Source organism: Seriola dumerili, unplaced genomic scaffold (assembly GCF_002260705.1).
Source record: "Seriola dumerili isolate Sdu_G_001 unplaced genomic scaffold, Sdu_1.0 BDQW01000219.1, whole genome shotgun sequence".
Classification (NCBI taxonomy): domain Eukaryota; kingdom Metazoa; phylum Chordata; class Actinopteri; order Carangiformes; family Carangidae; genus Seriola; species Seriola dumerili.
Window position 1 is genome coordinate 6658631 of NW_019174474.1, and position 21682 is coordinate 6680312.

At 41.2% G+C, this 21682-nt stretch overlaps 2 protein-coding genes across 3 annotated transcripts in view; one reads left to right on the forward strand and one right to left on the reverse strand.

The window, feature by feature from the left end:
* The window catches only part of itpr2 (inositol 1,4,5-trisphosphate receptor type 2), a 56186-nt gene extending 52060 nt beyond the window's left edge, over positions 1-4126 (reverse strand). The window contains exon 1 of the mRNA XM_022754203.1: positions 3786-4126. Coding sequence (XP_022609924.1) covers positions 3786-3877 — 92 coding nt within the window. The 5' untranslated portion in view covers positions 3878-4126. The remainder of the gene's footprint in view (positions 1-3785) is intronic.
* A 3406-nt stretch (positions 4127-7532) lies between these two features.
* Positions 7533-20305, forward strand: plekhg7 (pleckstrin homology and RhoGEF domain containing G7). Of its 2 annotated transcripts, none has more exons than XM_022754507.1 (17): positions 7533-7782; positions 8395-9185; positions 10064-10086; positions 12536-12654; positions 13338-13378; positions 13728-13829; positions 14305-14454; positions 14713-14808; positions 15541-15639; positions 16377-16490; positions 16894-17068; positions 18035-18150; positions 18452-18539; positions 18634-18713; positions 18831-18984; positions 19260-19357; positions 20038-20305. In XM_022754507.1, the coding sequence occupies exons 2-17, from the start codon at positions 8538-8540 to the stop codon at positions 20146-20148; spliced, it is 2214 nt and encodes a 737-aa protein (XP_022610228.1). In that variant the 5' UTR covers positions 7533-7782; positions 8395-8537; the 3' UTR covers positions 20149-20305. The 2 variants fall into 2 exon arrangements, with proteins under 2 accessions (XP_022610228.1, XP_022610229.1); XM_022754508.1 differs by having other exon boundaries at positions 12536-12639.
* The last annotated feature ends 1377 nt before the right edge of the window (positions 20306-21682 follow it).

The window sequence follows — 21682 nt, forward strand, 5'->3', positions numbered from 1 at the left end:
CTGTTTTGGTCATTGAGGTAAAGTCAACTGTAGTCAGTGGGCTGCCATCACCAGAGGAAACCATGTGGCTTCTGTGCAGGGTTGATTAGAGGGCATTCAGAGGGCGACAACCAGCTAATAACTGCCTTGTTACCCACATCCTTGCCTTTTATTTGCTAGTTGCTGAATGTTTTATACACTACAGAGGTGTCACCAACAGATTCAGAGACGCACAGCAGGTCACACATTACAAATCTGCAAACTTGACAGTTGAAATTACAACGCTGATGATGACTGATATCCAGAGCAAATGATTCGGTTCACAAGACATGTCGGAGTTAATGTTGCAAAAGAGAATTATGCAATCACTGTATCAAGCGTGCACGTGGTTGTTATTCGTTCACAGGGGTTTATTTTATCTCATCCATGAAACACCGCTTACAACTTGTATTCATCTCTCACATCACATCATGTATCAGTTTGACACGTAAACATGAGGGAGATCTGATGGCTGGAAGTTTGTCTCATCATTGGACAGTTTCTGAGGAGGGAAATGAAACCAGGAGCAGAATTTATGTAATCTAGAGTATTCAATCTTGGATTAATCTTAGTTTTATTTCAGCCATCTATATTAGTAGTCAACACTGAGAGGACTGAAGGCGGAATGGCTGAGAGGCCCTCATTCAGTGGAAATGGACACATTAAACCAGGCAAAACAATGGAGACTGGAAAAAAGAGCGGGTTCATGAACAGAATAACTAAAGCATTAAAGTGATCAGAGCGGGGTTCAGGCTTTTCCTTTTGTGGGACTAAAATGCAGGTCTGGCCACAGCAGTGAAACTGTATGTACTTCATTTTCTTTCTACATGTGAGAAAAGTGAACTGGACAGGTTGAAAATGTCAGTTAATCCTCGCATAGGTGGCACCATTAATCCATTAATCTAAAGACACGCTTGGACGTTTTATTCAAGATTTCATTTCATCCTGGACTAACTTTAATCCTCCTCCAGGAAATTGGTTTAGTTAAATCAAGACAGAGGACGCAAATTTGAGATCATCTGGTATCAAAGGTCAGCTAAGTCTAAGAACTAGGAGTGGAAAACCAGTTCTCTTAGGACAATTGTCACAGTATTTTCTTGTGTGTTGTTCAGTGTTTGTCAGGATGCTCACAGCGTTACAGTCATGAATGCAACATAAACCTGCTGAAATATATTCCACATCACCAGCTACCAATTTCTATACAGAGGACTCCATCCCATTCCCTCTATCCCATTTGAACCAAAGGCCGAGGTGCACAAGCACATCCATTCATCCCGTCCACTGAAGAGAAACATAATGCAATGCACAATTCCTCCAATTCATACAAAGCTGGCAGCCCGGCTGAAGTGAGCTGAGCCATTTCCTATTTCTGCCGCAGCACTTGATCAGTGTGTCAATCCACAGGCTGTGTTTTATTTCCTCCAACTCTTTATCAGAGTAAAATCTAAATGAGAAACAATAGAGCCCAACAGGAAACACTATCGAGAGCTAAATGGCTAAACAGGAAGGCTCTCTGGAAAAGTCTCTGGAGCTCATAAATAAGTAATCTTAAGTCTGCAGAGGGCCGGGGCGTGAGTTCAAACAGAGAGGCTTTGACGGTGCCTGACACCCACAGCCAGTGCGAGAGTTTGCTGTGTAACTGAGTTAAACATGAACCAAAGATAAATCTACCAGGCTGGACACAGACAAGCTAATTATAGCTCCCTTGCTTGTGTGGAGTGGACTGAGACAACAACGCAGAAAAACAGAGTAGGTAACGCGGAGCAACAGGCCTGATATGTTTCATGTGTGCAACAGAAAATTACCTCATTAGAAAAATGAATATGTGTTTTTTGTTACTGCATGTTTCAACCTGCTGACAAAGCAACCCAATAATCTAACTGAGTCATACACTTCCTCGTTAAAAATGCTCCATGATGATTTGTGGCGAGAGGTGTAAATCCACAGGGAAATCAGCATACAAAAAACACTTAAAATGATGGATACAGAATTATTTTTTATCTTAGAAAAATATCATAGATCTCCAAAATAAACCCTCCTGATAACGGGAAATATGGGAAAGCGCAATATCCAAAAGGTCAAGGTCACAAGGGGATATGGATCAGCCAAATGACCTTTACGTTCCTTAAAAAGGTCATTTTGGCTTCTTAGTGTTTACAATGTAAGGTGTGGAAGGAACTCACAGATTCATTGTTATCCTGAGCAAACATGGGCATGGGAGGCCTTGTGCAGCCCTCAATAAAATGCTCAGTGCTCCTGTCAGACTGCATGAGTTATTGAATGCTGATAAGAATTTCACTACTTTGCTCCACAACAACAGGAGGTGTGAACAGTTTGCTGCTGTGAACTTTTGCATTTTGAAATTTACAGCCCCTGTGTGTGCTGCGTACATTTGCATTGGCACAGACCTTCACAGAAACGGGAGGTTTTCAGCAACAGAAAGTATGCCGGCTGTGTGCACTCCTGCAGATAGTGAGTCACGGAATACTGCTGTGTACAACCTGGGTGTGAGTCCAGGTACAAACATACTTCAGCTGCCATTTGCTCAAATGCTTGTGATTATTTTTCTAATTCCCTCGCAGTCTAAGGCATTAAAGACGAGGTGTTGACATCAACATCTGCAAGCTGTTGTGAAGTTATCGCTTGCAGGAGGAACTTAAGGCAGGAAAAGGAACAAGAGAGAAAGTGAGAAATAGAAAGTGAGGAAAAGGGAGAGGACACAGGCGGGGCCGGCTCATACTTCAGTGCCAGTCGATCTTTCCACGCTTGTTCTGCAGGATCAGAGGCCAGAGGGCACCTGGAACCACCGAGGTATTTCACCTTGCACTGAAAGCTTTCAGCTCAGGAGGAACTACAGCCAAACAAACTGCTCGTGTTGCTTTTTTTTTTTTCTGCTGTGTGGAGAATGACACAGTGAAAAGCAGTTTCCATCACACCTACACACAGCCGTGAAAATGAAATCAGACTGACAACTGACTGGCTATGACATACTTCAAGACTGGTTGTGACCCATTAAAATCAATCATTTCATTTCCCTTGATTAATTCTTATTAACAGGAGAGTATTTTACAAGAGAAGGTCTGACAAATTGAATACAACTTTTGATAGTCCCATCACTCATCTTGTGACCCCTAAGATTTACTTTATCTACCCCCAGGTTGGTAACCACAGCTTTAAATGAGAGACTAGTGGCTGAATTAAGCAGCAAACTTTTGATTTTGAGCTCCAAATCAAGTGATTCAGACCTTATCAAAACTTGGCTATCATACTATGTTTCACAGTATGGACAAACACAAATACACTTAAACGTGTGTTACACTCAATGTAGAGAAGACTGTAGACAATCTGTTGAATACGATTTACACAAGGTCTACATAACCGGATCTCCCACTTTTTGCTGAGGGCACCCCTGACACCCCTTCATGTCACCCTGTGGGTCCCAGGGCACCACTTTAGGGATCACGTCAAAAAGATCCGCTTGTAACCATCAGCACCTGGGCAACACGCTGCTTTGCATTCCTGTTACATTTGCCTAAACGTGAAGAGTTTCCTGAGAAGCAGTAGTTTGCGCGTTGACAGGCCTTGGCCACAAGTCCCGCACTAAGTTCCTCCTTGAGCAGTTTACAGTGAAGGGTTCGAGATGAAGAAAGCGGCAACTCGTGTCAGACGCGAAGCACATAAGTAGTTAAAATAGTGCATACGTGAGGATCAACCCATCTGGACTCCCCAATGAGTAACAAAATGAGTAGCAGACAGGAGGAACATACCCCAAAGTACTGATGAAGCCATTCACCGAGCCTTCCGCGTAAAGAGACACAATGTCTCCAATGTGAAGAAAACTGGATCTGTGCTCTGACATGTTTTTTTAGTGAAGATACGCTTAAGATTTGTCCTGGTTTTCCATTTATGAACGAATGGCACTTCTCTTCGGGTGAAGTACAGTCCACACGTTACAGCGCCTCCAGTTTAGCAGCAGTCCTCAGATTCACCTTCATTCTTTCACTTCTGCATTTCAGCAAGTCGACAGAGAAAACGCGAAAGTGCGCGAAAGAAATAAACTGCTGGCGAGTTTAAGGCTAATGCTGTGGGGTTTTAGACTTATTCAACTTCTTCCTGTATGTCAGACAGACTCGAGAGTGCTCTTCTTCACATCCACCTCAGGGGGAGGAGACTGCTGCTGTCAGGGCTATGAGCTAATTCCGTTCAATGACATGTTTTTGTTTTTATTCAGAGCAGGCCCTCTAAAAACAGAAGTCATTAAATTAGTTGAAACTTTACTTCACAATGAATCTATAGCTGTAAAAGGAGATAACTGGTAAATATATAGAGGTTCTATGGGAGATAGAAAATAGGTTATACCATAAAGTCCACTCAAGAGACTACAACACATGAAGCCCACTCGGTTCCATTTGAATTCTGCATTACTTATCAATGTATGGACATTTAAACATATTAACACGTCACAGTTATGAAAACTATACTAATTTTTATGAATGTGTGTGTAAATCAATGGTTCTCAAACAGAGGGCGGGCCCCCTTGCGGGGGGGGGGGGGGGGGGGGGTAGAGCCAGTGCAGTGGGGTGGGGGGGCGTGATATGATTTATGTAGAGAAAATAAACTAGAGTTTTTAACTTTAACCCTAACTTAATCCTGTAAACTATAAAATAGGATTATTTCATAATTATATGGTTCCATCCAACTGAAGAGAAGCAAACCAGCATTTTTGAAGCTACGAAAGGTAAGCACCTACTATCTCCCTTTAAAATATTTGTGATTAAAAATTACATTAAAAGGTAACAGCTGGGCACAAGCAATGAGCAAGCTTTATAACAAGACAGAGTGTGGAGGTCATAAATCACACATTCACACAGTCTCCCTAAAGGTTTTCACATTACTTGTTTTATCTTCATTAAAATCCCTTTAGGTTGTGTCTGAATATTTCACACACTGACCACAGGCATCGTCTCTCCCAATCATTTGGCAGCAAATCAAACTTCTGGCTGCTTTGGACAAAATATCCTGATTGTGCTTAGTTTTGGACAACAACAGTCATACATAGTCAGAGTGACTCTGTTTCCCAGTGTGTCCATTACAGGTGTCCACACTGCTACAGGGGCAAGACTGACAGAGACACAAAAACGTAAATGTCTAATTTTTTTTTCCTATCAAAACTACACATGTTCTCTGTTTTGGTAATTTGTTTTCTTTCACATCAGTATCTTCTAGCCTGGAATACACAATGAGCAGACGTAGAAAACATCAAAATACAGTAATCCAAGTACTGTAGTTATAGTGGCAAGAAAAAGTAAGTGAACTACCTGCATTTACACATAAGATAGTCTTAAAATACGGTCAGGTCTTGATCTTAATGAACAAACACAATCTATTTTAACTAATAAAACACAAACCATTGTATTTTTCTTGTTCATATTGAAAACAACATTCAAGGTGTGGAGGTGTGGGTTAGAGCTACTCAATCTGAAAAAATACTTAAACATTTTGAGTTTGCTGTTCACATGAAACATCTGCTGATGTGAACCATGCCTTGCAAAAGAGCTCTCAGAAGACTTGAAAGGTTGTTTTGCACAAAGATCTCAAAGAGCCTAAATATTCATCAGTCCACAATTGGATAAACTGTGTATAAATGGAGATGATTTTGTTCTGTGGCTTTTCTCCATAGAAGTGGGCGTCCAGCTAAGATGACGACAGAAGCACAAGGCAGAATGATCAGTAATGTAAAAAAAGAACTCAGAGTAACAGATAAAGGCTTAAAGAAATCAATGGAGCTGGTTAACATCTCTTTTCATGAGTCTGCCATAAACAGATCATGGTGCATGTTTACATGGAGCATGTTGTCCATGGCCGGACACCATGGAGGAAGCCGCTTCTCTCCATATAAAAACATCATAATTTGCCTTTGCTGCCTGGACAGCTCGTGAGAGGAATATGAATTCCCAAGTTTGATCACATTTTATGACCAATTAATTCAAAAGACCCAGTTAATTCCAAAGGGTCCAAACCCTTTTTCTTGCCACTATAGTTTTCAGGTATCTGCACTTCACTTGAATAATTGCAGTTTATGTTACTTTATTCTTCTACTTTGCTACATTTTAGAAGGAAATACTGTATTTTTTACTCCACTGCTTTTATTTTACAGCTATAGTCACTGATTACTTTTCAGATCATGATTTTTTTTATGAAAAACATATGGTATGCTTATGAAATATCAATCATTGTCAAAGATTCAACCATTAGTTCCCAAATTTTGGCAAAGATTTGATAAACATCCAAAAAATGAACACAAATTTGAGTATCAGAACTTTTTTCTTCTTTTATCTCCCAGTAATCACCTCATGACCCTCGAAATTTATCTGGTGACCACACACTGATGCATCAGTCCTGAGGGAACAGAGTGAGTACTCTCGATACATGAAGTACATTTAGCTGATAATAGTATTGGTTATAGTTGGTTTTTGAATTGTGATAGAGTATATTCACATTGTTGATGGTGGTGGTGGTGTTTCTGTGGAAAAATGTATAAGTTTTTAAAGTTTGAACCATAAAACACACCAACACACTTACCTGATTCATTGGAAAGCTTTGAACAGTATGAAATGGTCTGAGTGATTTGCAGTGAGGCTGATATACAACAGGACGATGGTGGTTTGTACTACATATATTGATACACCAGAGGCCGCTAGAGATCAAGACTCAAAGGGTTCAGACCATAGACTGGTTTACGACTCAGCTGCAAATGTCACACAGGCAATCCCATTATCCGACCTATATCGCCCTCTAGCGTTCACCTTACTGAACTAACAGGTAATTCAGCTGTTCTTTTGGGTTTGCCTGTGTTAAATACAAACAAGTCGACCATAAAAGGTTAATTCATACTGGTTCCAAGGACTGGTTCCTCAGGCTGTACACACAGTCTGCAGGTGAGACAAAGTGACCAAAAAGTAAACTACTAAATGTAAATTACTACTGACACTTAACTATAACAAAATAATACAGACTTTTTTTATGTTGTAAAATTACAGATTACGACTGACCCTGTAAAATTATTTAATGTTGGCAGACAAACTAGTTTATATCTACGAGGAAGTAAAATGTTTACAGCCTGGACCTGCCGAATAGTCACTCTGATGGAAAGAAATCTCTAACAAAAAATGGGAAGTTAAAGTACAGGACTTTACCGTCACTATTTTTTATTTTATATAGACTTCCACCATGGCCTACAAAACTATACAACTGTATTAATACAACATAGTATACTCAGTGCTAGCTGTGGTAATATATTTCCATCTGAAATGATAATAGATACGGGTAATGTGTGTGTGTGTGTGTGTGTGTGTGTGTGTGTGTGTGTGTGTGTGTGTGTGTGTGTGTGTGTGTGTGTGTGTGTGTGTGTGTGTGTGTTTGAGAGAGAGAGAGAGAGACAGAGAGAGAGAGAGAGAAAGAGAGTATTGATGTTCCCATGCAGGCTGAGCAGTCGCACCTTTCCACCAGCTCCGGACAATGAACCGCCCCTCTCCTTCCTTCACTCCGCACCACACAGACCTGTTTCCCAGCCAGCTGTAGCCTTCACTTGTTTTTTTTTCATACAACGAACACACACCGTCGGGTCGGACGGAGACTTTCTCCTTGTAAACCTGTGAGCTGTGTCTTGAGTCTCCTCGGTTTGCCTCCGACACCAGCAGGACTCTCCCGGTCACCCTTCACTTCACCACCAGTCGTTGAAGTCGTCGCGTGGCTTCGACGGGTGTAAGTAAACCAGACTTCTTAAATTTGAATGAGTGTCTAATCAGCTTTCACACAGCTGATGCTCGGTATAGCTGATTATCGCTGTAAACTTTCGGATATATGGTTTGTTCTTTTACCTTTGTTACCTCGTGGAGTTAACAGCTCGTTGAATAAACAATGAAATTAAGCTAATATGGTGGGAAAGCGTCAGTATAACAATATCTGTTGTTGCCTAGGCTACCAAAGGAGAAAATCGATATGAGCAGACAAACAGCAGCAGACACTAGTCTGAGACAGGAGAGCTGAAGTAAGGTGCATGGCCTCCTTTGCTTATTTGTATCTCACGCCACATTGTGAGACTTATAATGTCAAACTGCAGTTACTGTACACTGTAATATGTCTGCTGTAGCATAAACCCATTGACCAAGTATAGTACACCTAGTTTGTCCTCCTTCACAGGCACATATGTATTAATGTATTATAGTCATACTGTATCTTCATAAGAATTCTACACTGCCAATTTACCATTTCACCCCTAATCAAATCCCCTTTCAGAAGATTAGGGGGTAAGCCTGTGCCCAGCCTGCTTCATTTTACTTGTGTGTATTGACACATTTCTACTTTTTCTCCCAGAGGGTTGAGGAGTGAATGGTGTGAACAGTGTTGGAATGCAACAGGATTATCATCTGACTTTAGCTCAGAGGAGGCGAAGCAACCAGACCATTAGATCACACATTTTCTGATCTTTGCTGCACTACAATGCCTTTGAGGTTACGATGTCTACGCTGAAGCACGTTATTCTGCACGATAAAGACCAGGATGTTGAAAAGAAGCTCGACTGGAGTTACATTGAATGGGCTGAAAATGAAGTTATTACCACAGGTGTGGCGAATGCACAGACACAAACGGACTGGGGGCCCTTTGAGCACAAGGAGAGTCAGACCAGCAACCCGGTCATAATGCACATAGACCTCACACGGACACACTCCAAGCTGAGACACTCGTCTCTGGTGGACACTGATGGCTTGGTAGCACCTCTCTTCCAGTTTGATCGGCAGGCCCCCGCCCGCATCTCCACGTCTCCGACTTTGAGGAGGATGAGGAGCACCCGACGTCCTTTGATAGATTCTCGGGATCCTGTGAGGATGGGGAGCACACAGGAGGAGCCTTCCTCTGCAGGCACACCACCCCCCATAAGACCCCTGTCTCCAGTGCACAGAGTCAAGTCTCCTCTTGCAGCTAGCCCCCTCTCTGAAGGAGAGATCTGTCACGATTATCAGCCCATTTCATCCTCTGGCCGACAGAGAACCAGATCACATAGATCAAAGACTTTTGACAGTGGTATCACTTCCACCAGACAAGAATGTCGCAGCGCTCATCCTACTCTTATTAAAGATTTTGGATTTCTTGATGGTGAAGTGCAGGTGAGCTTTTACTGTACTTGTAGTGTAAAGCATTATTTTAACCGAGGCATGTCTGCACAAAAGCAGACCATAGTCCAGCAGAAATCATTTGTTTCTCTAATCATCACTCAAACCTCAATGCAAGACCACAAGTCATGTGAGTGGACTAGTGTGGATTTTATCCCAAAGCCTATAAATTAAATGGTTACACATTCCTTCCTTGCGGAAACTTTCTCTCCCTCATTCTGCGTTGCCTCCTGTGGTGGTCACTCACAATGCAAGCTTTTGACAGCAAATGAATCAGCAGTTACATGCACTGACAGCTCTGACCAAACCCACTGCCTGGAGAGCCCTGGGAAGTGCTCTCCTTGGGCCCCTATTCACCACAGTCAGCAGTCACCCAATAATGGAGGGGTCAGTGAGCGATGGAAAAAGATAATGGGGAGATCTATTCATCAGCTTGTGGTATTCAAGCGAGCACATTCTCAATAGAGTCCCGACATTCTCCTCAGATATCAGAGGCTTTTGAGTCCAAGTGACCACTTAAAACACTGATTCAAATTTGAATGTCTTTGAAAGTGATATAGCGGTGTTGTTAGCAGTAGGAGGTCCCGGCACCCTATATTTAACGCTGAGTGTACAGTGAGACGGTGCTAGTGTGGTATCTAAATAACATAATTAGAGCTTTGGAAACTTGAGGTCAGTAAAAGTGAGTGAGTGTTTTTAGTCTGTAAAATTATCTGATTTGAACTTATTTTGATTTATGCCTGTGTCTTATTTTCAAGTTAATCATCAAGTATATCTACTGTAATTTGTGTTTTCAGTGAACACTGATGTATAAGTGTGGTTACAATTGAAAGTTTTCCATTGACTGATGCAGTATTTTTGTCTCTCTGCAGGAGAAAGATCACTGCTATACTAGGTAGGTGTACCTTGAACTGTTTTGCATGTTGTCTGTGTATCTTGTCAGTTACTGCCAAAAAAACGCCAGGACTTCACTTTCAAGTTTGTGAGAACATATTTGCATATCAGGAATGTAGTAAAAACCTTTCCTCTATCTGATAAGCTGCACTATAGTGCTCACATTTTTTATTTTTAAGTCCCTCTGATTTGTCTCTAATTTGCATGATGAACGACTTTTTCCAAAATATCAGTCAAATCATTTCGTTAAGGGAAGAATTTGACGCATCACTTCAGCATCATGAGTTCCTCAGCCGTCTGTGCTCATGAGCAAGCGAGGATGACTGGACCTTTGGTTTAGGGAGCCCCATTGTGCATTCATTGTCATTCATATCTTTGTTAATGGAGCATAAGCTTAAGTTTTGAGAGTCCCATGGTTATGTATGGGCTAGACAAACTCTCATTAAGGCTGTTTTCTCTTACTGCCACCCACACCCCTCCTAATGGAGCTGCCGGGCTCTTCCCCTCACTGGATAATTAGGCAGCTATTGTCCCAGTAATTACACCCTGGCATTGTGCCTCTTACAGTGACCGGGCCTTGCGAGCCATTGGTTGGGACAGTTTTGTTTTGGGGGCATCATTATTTCTCTTGTTGTGCGGGAACAAAGCATCCATTTTTACAAGTGCTTTCAGTGGCAGAGAGGCCAACACAGAGAAAGCTTTCTGAACGGTCACAAAGCAACAGGATGTCATTGTGAGGATTCTCTGGACTGCAAGGAGACACTGACCTGGTTTAGAGGAGTGCTTCTCTTACTGTCCCATCAGCCATGTATTCTCTTCAGTGCTCAGGTGATGCTCCTGACTATTATCTGTTTTACTGTTGATTCAGCGCTGCGTGCCTATAGATTGATATGTAGGGGGGTTGTATCAGTTTACTAGGAAGAACACGACCACGAACAGTTTGTGCTTTCACAGTTCAACAACAGTGTCCTGGAGGAAAAAACCTACAAGGTTACTCCTGTTCATTTGTAGACTAACATATACTCTGAGTGTACAGGTTGGACCCTGCAGCCATGTGGCTTGCAAGTGCACCCGAGCTGTGCTTCTTCTGCAACTGTGCAGGCACAGGAGCAGAAATGCAGCCACTGTATGAGGGGTTATGTTATGTGCTGTTAGAGGAAGACAGCCTGATCATTTAGTCAGCCTGATAACAAAGCAGATTTTACATATAATAGTAAACAGAAATTAACCAGTACAAGCATTGTTCCTCTTGCTTGTACTTCTGTTCCAGTTTATTGTATTGTTATCATAAACAGAAATATTAGCCCTCGCCTGTAAGCCAGACTTCCTTATGGTTTGATCATGTCCTGATAATCTTTATCAGCCAGAAAGTGTGTTGATCTACCCTGACCTAATGTGGATGTGTTTACAATACACCAATGGTGAAGTGGATTTAATAACAGTGAGTTTTCAGATCCTTTTCAATCGACTTCTGAACTTCTTCTTAACCCTTCTTTTTAAAGCCCAGACCCCTCTAAAAATTTTGGACATGAAACTGCAGGGCGATGACTTGGGTCACTGACCAGCTGTCGATCAGTGTCAGCATGCTGAAAGTGAACATTACCTTTGGCAAAACCAGCCTGTCTGGTTGCTGTGGGCCTTATTTGTGCTGACTGCAGCCATGTTAAACAACTGCAAGTCTCTTGTTAGCATTGGCTAAGTTTGGATTGTGATTGTTAGAATCACACAGTTTCACTTTGTTTCAAGTCTTTTTATTCTTGTAACACTTGAAAGCGTTCGTGTGGCCGTGCCCTTTCTAGATATTTAGTCTACTTAACATTAGACACATTACATTACATATTAGACTATTTGATTTTTCATTTCGATATGTGAATGGTCTATTTTTTTCTTTCAGCTGTAATCCCTAAAGTAAAAGAGCAAAGGATAAGTCACAACACTTGAGAACAGTGGTTGTTTGAGCTTTGCCTAAGGCTAAAAGGCAGGCCTGTGTTTTTCCAGCCACAGCCATGCCTTGGTTACTAACTATGAAAAGGAGACTGAGAGGATTATAACTGGCACACATTGACAGCTCGCCTCCTTCCACATAAATAGGGTGATCCATTAAGTAACAGCTATCCCCCCATAAGCCAGACTCATAAGACTTGTGCTTTATAATTTCCACTACTCATGTTAATCGCCAATTTGCTGCACAATGCAGATGGTATTTCAGTGGTATTTCAACCATGTAAAATGACAAAAGGAATTCTGTCATTTCCTGTGGCTTGCACTAAGTCTGTTCTCTTTGTGCTGTATTACGTTGACAGTAGAATAATAATGGTTTTTGTAACAGTGAATCTCAGATGTCCAGTGACGCTGGTTTTAAAATGTCATTAATTACTACCAGTTTTAATGTTGGCATGTTTGGCAGCAGCCTCGCGAAGACATTCACCTGTCTACCTCTTTTCCCTCAGGCTTCAGGAAAGAAGACGGAGTTCTGTGGTGGTCAGCTTGCCCGGATTGGATGTCTCACCAGGAGATCTTTTTGTATCCAATGGAGCAGCTGGCATATTAAGTGGTATAAACTTCTCTGGTAAAATTATGTGTCATACTATATCTTTATATTTTATGGTACTATTTCTCTCACTGTGAACCGGATCTTGCCATATGTCAACATATCACTAACCCTAAAGAGCAAAATGAACTATGATGTTTGTCTGTAACCCATTCTTGCGTGTTGTTATGGCAACATGTATGAATCATAGTTTGGTTTTGGTTGTGGCCCACTTTCCATAATGAACAGAGGCTGTAAGTTGTTGACTGCTTAGGATGTTTAAATAAACACATAAGGTCTAAGCCTGTAGTTGCTGTTGGTTCCATCAAAACCCTCAGTCAGTAGTTGAATTACTGTTCTGCACTGAGCTTTTATACTTGATGTCAGAATTTTGAATGCAAATGCAGTTATTCACATTTTAGTTTTCTTCAACAAGTCTGATTAATTTTTAAAAGATAATGTGCAACACGTCCATATTTGAAGCTAATTAGAGACTTTGAGAGACAGATAAATGGAATTGGCATTTAAACCCAGTTCAGTTTCTTTTGTGTGTTTAACCAGTCATATTTGTAATTCCTGTGAATTGGTTCCTCAAGTCCAGCAGTTTTTATCCTGTTCCCTGTATCCCTTGTTTGTTTGAATCTAATCCCATTTGTTGCACAGCACACATTTGCCCTTGGACCTTTTGTTAATAATCTACATTTTATGTTTGATTCTCACAGATACAAAGAAGTCAAAGTGGCCTTTTTCAAGGCGTAGTACGGTAGGTGTGTTGTTTGTCTGTTAGTGGTTGTTGTGTGGCTGCCAGTGTTATGCTTGTGGTTTGTATTGATGTACATGGTTTTAACTGTGAGCAGTTGGTTTGGACATTGTTCTCTGACCCACTTCTCAAAGCAGATTAATGTGGTTCCTCTTATCCCTTTTGGCCCACACAGACTTTGTAATTGGTCAACACTTGTGGAAGCAACAAATATGTTGGTTTGGTTTTGCAGAATGTGAGACTGTTAAAAATAACAAATCTGCAAATCCTTTCCTTTGATCAACACATGTCCACATCTGTTTTTTTCAAAATCATTGTAATGTCACTGCGTGTCTTTTCCTTCATCTTTCAGACTAAAGGGAAGTTGCAGACAGGCACAGTGTCAGATATTGAAAAATATCTCTCAACAGCACAGATTCAAGACTGGAGAGACACTGACCTTCAGAAGTATAAGGTGAGCAATGAGTACTGTCAGCTAAAGCCCTTAAGCACCTATGGTGTTTCTTATGTAAATCATCATGTTGGCTCTGTCTGGACAGGGACTTTTGATCCCAACAAAGTCAGAGGTTCAACAACTAACAGATCCAGATTTCCAGTTCAAATACATCTCAATGTTTAACTAGTGACTCCAAAATAACAGGACGGCAGGTAGAGGGAAGCTCCTGCGACGCTTAAATGACACATGTTGCGCAAGAACCAGAATTTCTAGGTCATAATGAATCAGGTCGACCCTGAACACGCACATAAACAAACACTGACATATGCTTCAGCGTATCAGGGTGGTGGTAGAAACTGAAATAGAATATAAAGTTATTATACAAACACACTTTCTGAGATGGTTGAGGAAGATACATTTTCCCTGTTTGTGTCTTAACAGTTTTTGCTTCCCTCAAAAGCAGTGATGTGTGTTTCCGTCCATCTGTGTGCAGGACTACTCTCTGGCAGAGTTCCTGCGGGACCAGTCTTCCCAGGTGAGCGTGGCCTCTGACCCTCAGGGCTTCAAGAGGCAAGAAGCCATCTGGGAGCTCTTCACCAGCGAGTGTTTCTACTTCCTGGATCAGCTCATGGTTCTCAAAGAGGTGACTCAAAATGGACACGCACATACAAACACACAAAAACAGACACGCGCAAGTCCACAAATAAATAGACCAAACCCAAATGAAATGCAACACCTGCTGCTTTGTGTTTTCTGTTCTCTCACTGAATTCCTGTCACTGAGGTTCATGTAAAAGTCTCTTTGGGATTTCCATTCTTTACAGCAGTGGATTAGAAATTTAATGCTGGCACAACAGATAGCCTGAGCCCATTCACTATCTGACTTCTTTTGTTGCTCTCAGGTGTTTTTGGCTACACTCACAAACCTGCAGATGAGGAACTGCCTGACTGATGTCGACTCCTGGAGACTGTTTGCAAACCTCAATGAGCTTTGCCTGGTACGACATGATGCAAATAAGTAGCACGAGGCCTGTTAGATTCATGTGTGTTATGCAAATAATTACAAACAACGGCAGCCTTCATGGCATTATAATAATACTGTTGTGTAGCAACAAATTAGCACAAGGGAGCTAATGTTAACTCTGTCTAACTTTTGAAAAAGTGTGCAAAATAAGAAGATGACAATAATTTATTGATTTGTTTAAACTTTATTTAACAAGGAAAGGATGGATGAGAGGAGAAATCTCTTTTTCAGAAGAGTCCTGGCCAAGATGGGGAGCAATAACAACAAATTACAGGCAAACAACAGATAGATAACAAAAAATAGAATACGACATAAAATCCGAATTTAACAGAAACATAATTAATGATATTTCTATTACCTCATACAAAAGACCTTACAATTACATTACTTACAACCTAAGTAGCTCCTTTAAAACAACCTAAAGAGAAGCTTAAAATAAATAAGACCAATCTAAACATTATATTACTGTAACTTAATACATGACATTCCTCATATTAGCACCCAAGATGAAACTGAGGCGATGAGTCTGTATCCATCTATTTATTTATTCATTCATTCATCCACGTGCACAGCTGTCCGCTCACCTCTCTAACCCTAACCCTTCTTTCATGTAATCGTCTTCTGCTGTTGAACTGAGAGTGAGTGAGGTATGACAGAGTGTCTTGTCTGTGGAGTGATACTTGACACTGAGTGTTCTCCGCTGCAGGTGAGCTTTGGTTTCCTGAACAACCTCCTCTGCGTCATCAAGGACACGTTGGAGATTACCGAGGGTGGCGGGCCCACCCTGCTGGAGCTGCTGAACAAGGCAAGTGTGACTCACATGTGGACACACACCGTCATACTGACTTTGACTGGAGTCATGTCAGTATGGAGCATTCAAGAATTTGTTCAGTTTCCAATAATCCATAATAATAATAATAATAATAACAATAGTGATAAAGATTGTTAGAATTACAGTACGATATGTCTTATTCATGCACACATCATATGATTTATGTGTTTTCGTATTGTATCTACACCATAAAAGCAGGTGACATTATATAGTGTGGTGGTTAATGTAATTTTGTGATGTAATTTTTGCAAAAGTAACATGACCATTATCTGTTGCTAGTTTCATGTCACACTACAGGAGCCTTTTCAGAATAAAATATGAATAATAAGAATTCATGTGGACTGGATCAGGTGTCCTTAAAGAGCTTTTTTCTGAAACTCTACAATCTGAGTTTAATATTTTGTTCTCTGACAATAAATACATTTTAGCTCCAGAGTTCAACAAAAAAGAAATCCCCTCAGGAAAATAATAAAAACCTCTTTGTCACACTGTTAAATTATGCATCACAAAAAGTAGAAGAGAGAAAAGCATTCATCTCTCAGTAGCTGGAGAACATATTTCACACGCAGGTTATGTTTTTGTGCTCGCTCTCAGATTGGCATCTTCTTGTTGCTTCTTTATGATCTGTTTATCTGCAGCCTAATGGCTGGTGTGAGCACACAGCAGTCTGAATCCCAGTGTTTGCATAACTCTCTGTTATCTGTTGGCAGGCTTTCCAGGAGAGCATATGTCACTGCCTGCAGAAGTACTGCCTCAACTACTCCACGGCTCTTCTTTATCTGGACAGCCTGAAGCCGAGAGAGGACTTTGGATCTTATGTGAAGGTACGGGAGGGAACTCAGTGGGGGCAGCTAAAGTGTGTGTGTGTGTGTGTGTGTGAGTGGTAGCAAGGGTGCTGTGTACCTTGACAACAAGGCAGGCAACGTGGTGTCAAGTATGAGAGAGGATGCACACCAACACCAACCAGTTCAGTGTCACCAAGGCTTGCCATGAGAGGAATGTGACCATTTGTCCCTCGTGTAACCTTCCCTGTCATCGTGCTTATGTATTTGTTAAGGCTTTTATTGTATTTGGGTCTTTTGATTCTTTTCTCTGCCCATCCCCCCCCACCACCCCCTCTGTTCCAACAAACAGCGTGACAAAGTCTTTCACCCCTCTGACCTTCCTCTTTTTTTCCAGCCCTGCTCTCACCCTGTCCTCTCTCTGTCTCCCCCCTTTTCTCCCAAGTGGTGTGAGAGGAACGAGCAGTGCCGGAGGCTGCAACTGCGTGACCTGTTGGTGGTGCCTCTGCAGAGGCTGACTAGATACCCGCTGTTGTTGCGGAATATCGCAAAGAGATATCAGACGGAGGACGAGACCAGAGGCCTGCAGGCTATAGCAGAGCAAGTGGACACGTCTATATGTGAGCAGCATGCACATCTTCACCTGAATTCTTTTCCTTTATAAAATGCATCACTACATAACAGAATATGCTCTTATTTTGTTATAACTGTCAAACAAAGCAACGCTGACTGACTTGTTGTGGGACTAGTTATATGACTGGAAGAACTTACCATAGATGTTCTCAGCTGCTGATGACAAACTGTGCTTTAAGTGTCAGATGTCTCAGCAGTGTCATGACTCAAGTGTTTCTTCAGAAGGGTGTTTGTCAGGAGGTGGTTTACAAACATATTCAGATACAAGAAGGATGTGAAGCAGGTGTAAGACAGTTTATCTCCATCAACACAAACACACCAGATTGTGTCTTTTAGAGCAAACAGGCTTTGTGCCTTGGACGGCCGCCAGCAGCCCTGACCGTTTATTCTTCACAGCATGCCTGTGCCTGCAGACCTGTTGTGGCGGTTTACTCTGTAACTAGATGGACAGGCTGTGGGAAATGTGCTACAACACTGCAACTCAACTCAATGTCATTCTGTTGTACTGAAGCCACAACTTCATGAAACCTAACAGCACAACCTCACAAAGGTGTAATAGCAACAATAGCAATTAAAAAGGTGTGTTGGAGCTGCAGAGGTGACGCCACCGCAGCCATGATGTGCAGGCCAATGTCCTCTGGGTGTGGGGGACATTTACTGTAAAAGCTGAGTGAGCTGTAAACTCTCACGATACCGTCACACCCATGTTTGGCAGGCAACCATCACTAGTGACAGATGATAAAGTAGTGTTTTATTAGCCATGGTCTCACACTGTAAAGAATAGTTCATCTGCTATTTAAAATAAAAGGTGTCATTATTGTGACTAACATATGTAATTATTCTTCAAGATAACTAACAATTTGTTCCTTACACTATGTCGCACTGGTTTTTACGCAGCACACTTCTTGTCTGTTTTTGTCCCTGTCGATTGAAACGCTCCCTCTCTTTTCCAGGTGATCTGGAGGGAAAGGTCAAATGGCTGGATAACTACCAGAAGGTGAAACAGCTGCGAGATGCCCTGGTGTGGCTGCCTGTGTGGGAGAGAGACAAGCGTGCCTTCGTCCCTGAGGTCTGTCTGGTTATGTGCGTTTATGTATATATTAATGTCTGCGTCTGCAAGAGCAAAGCATAAAACTCACAGATACGCACCAAACACTTCATCCTCCAATACCGTCTGTGTGCAGATAAGATGATCCAATCATTTATCTGGGTGTGGAATCAGATATTGCGTAAAGCAAAGAAAACTATTTCAGAGTATTCACGTTTTACGAAACAGCGTGTCATTAGCTGTTACTTTGGTATCGGTAATGCAGATCTTGTGTCAAAAGCTGAGACTTTTCCTCTCACCTGATTGACTGCTACTCTTTCAGAATCTGAAACATCTCCTAAAGGCTGTCACTCTGGAGAATCTCATTTCTCACAGAAGTCTGCTGCATGAAGGGAAACTGGTGCTCACAGGTGTGTACTGCTGGAACAAGTCCAACACATTTTACATGCTTGGTGTTTCAATTTGAACAGAACTGTAAACCGTCTTTCTTTGGTTCATCACCAGAGAACACCAAGCTGATAGATGTTTATCTGTTCCTGTTTGACGAATTCCTGCTGATCACAAAGATAAAGAGAAACAAGAAGGTACGTCGCCCTCTCGTCCTGTTCTCACTCATGTGGACCAACGAGAGATTTTCAGTATATTCAGTAACTACATAAGCCTAATAACCTGTTCACCTGGTGTCTCGTCTTCCTGTGTAGAGGTCCATCGGTCCAGAACAGAATCCTCTCAGGCCGCCACAGAACCTGGAGCTGGATCAGCTGCTGAAGGAGGGATGCACTTTCACGGTTCTCGACCAGCCCGTCTCTCTGGACCGACTCCAGCTCAAGAACATTGATCAGCTTAATGCCTCAAGTAATTATAACAGTACTAGTATCTCAGACAATGTTTCTTTTTGATTGGGCTTTAAGGACTGGATGTATTCTATAGTGAGAACACATTTTATAGTTCTCACTTACTGACACATCTGATTCTGTAATGATTAATAGTGCTTCTGTTTAATCAAAGATCAGAAAGTGGATATGTTTGATTTGAGCAGGACAGACCGCAGGATCATGGTCTCATCATAGCCAGTACTGTTTGATTATGTTATTTAATGGAGGAATTGTTATTCTGTGCTTTGTTTGCAGCATCGGGGCTTCCTCATTCTTTCATAATCATGCACCAGAACCGCTACCAGCAGTGTATCGGTGCATTCATCCTGCAAGCTGCGTCAGAGTCGGCCAAGGTAAATCAGTGCAGCTATGAGTTTCGGAGAAGTTTCAAAAGGCTTACAGTCCAATAAGAGCAGGCAGAGCACTGCCTGCATTCTGTTCAGAAAGATATTATATACATGCCGTGCATATGTGCAGCATCAAATGTGGATTGGTTAATTATATCCAAACATTTCTGCTTTGTAAACAGCAGCAACATGAGATTTCAGTTCAAATCTACAAAGAACCACAAAAATAACACTTTAACTGTATGTATTTCTAAAGGCAGTTTTGTATGTAAGTCACTTACATACGAATTTAGATGTACTCTGGATGCTCAGTTAATTATAGACACAGAATCTCATTGTAAATCTACCCAAAGTCTTATTCTATAAAAACGTGCTATATCTTGATATTGATATTTGCCATATCAGGTTAATGAATGTTATGAATATTACAGTCTAATTTCCATTAATTTCTCTATATGCTCATATCTTAAATAAATGGTTTACTTTCCATAAATAGAATCACTGGATTGGCATAATTTTAAGTTTTAGCAGTTTACTTACAGCTCCTATCAACACATTGAAGCAAATGAAGAAATGAAGAGCTATACAAATAAATATTCAATATCATCTGGGCAATCAATCCAAACAGCTGTTACCTAGTAAACTTGATGGTATCTGCTTCTGACACTTTCATGTGTGTTTTCCAGAGAGTGTGGATGTCAAAGATAGAGGGCGCTGTAATGGCGCTGCTGAAGCTGGACTCTCAGCAGCCGCGAGTCAAGAGCTCCTCACTGTGGCTGGAGTCTTCACAGATATGACCAATCAAACAGCACTAGAAGCCATCTGCAACATCTTTACTGTGCACTTCACTGTCCCCTGAAGTCCTGTGAATGACTGTACTGTTCTAGCACTAGGATCATTTTGTAAACTAAATGTTTGCCTGTAAAGGCAGCTGCTGCCATAGTGTACAATAAATGTCTGATTATGTAGTGAAGTTGTTCCTGAGTGTTTTTGGTTTTTAAGAGCACACATCACTTCATATACTTTCTAAAGCTTCTCTTCTGGTTTCCACCAGCACTCAGCCATCAGATATCGAGACATTCATGGTCTCCATAAAAAAAATCTCACCTTTAAGTTCACTTTCATTCATAACACATGATCATCATTAGCAGGTAGTTTTCCGTTTTCTCCATATGATGATTCCATATGACACCTGAACAGACTCCACCTGCTGTGATCATGTGATATGAGTGAGATGAGATTGTTTTCTACTTTAAACCTCAAATTTAAGATCTTGCTGGGTGAACAATTAATTGAAACATTTTTTTTTTACTCCAAAGAGATAAAGCTAATTTATTGATTTGTTTTAAAATACATTATTAATTTCTTAAACTGACAAACTTTAAATGGCTGTGAGAGCAATGTCGACAAAAACCTCACGCACAAAAATAGAAACATACTGTAGATTTTATTTAGGTTTGTCATGAAGATGAATTAGAAAATCAATGGGTGCATGTGAACATAAGTTACATTATTTCTCTTGTCCCTTCAGGTGAACTGAAGTCACCCCGACTGGTAATACACAGTGCACGTCACTGCTGACAGTGAGCAGTGACGCACAAAGATGTTGGCCTAAGGCACACCTTCACGACCACCAGATATGATGACTCTAAAACATGGAGAAAACGTGTGAGCCACAGGCCAGTTAAGTCATCATGCATGATAACTGAGCAACACGAAGCAAGCCACGATTCAGTGTGTATAGATCTGTGGTGCCATTTTGTAAAAATGAGTAAGACACTGATGAATCCACACACAGTTTCACTGTTGTCATGTTTCTACATCCACAAGTGTTATATATTTCCTTTTTCTCTTTCATTACAAACATTTACAAAGATAATTATGACAGACTTCGTATTAATGAGCAGTTAAGTACATCGGGGATAGAAATGCTGAAGCCTGTATAAAGTTGGTGGTCCTATGTTTGTGGCTGGGTTCTCATACAGAAGAGCCCAAAATACAATAAGGTGCAAATCATCTCTCTGGGTTTCAGTGACTGTACAACTTGATAGATCAAATCACAAATTCTTGATCAAATGCAGGCAATGATACAACATTTGTGAAGTCTAAGGTTTAGAAATAGTGCTTTTCCTGTGCCAATCTGAGGTAGACATAACAAAACCAATGCAACACAAAAAGAGACAGGTGTTTTTGAGAGTTTGCAACTGAGATGGACATTCTTTTGGAATAGGAATACAAGCATAAAGAACTAATTTGGTAAGCCTCTGTCTGAAACATGCTGCTTGTTGCAAAACGCCAGAACAGCCTGAATCCTCGCCTGGCTTACAGTGT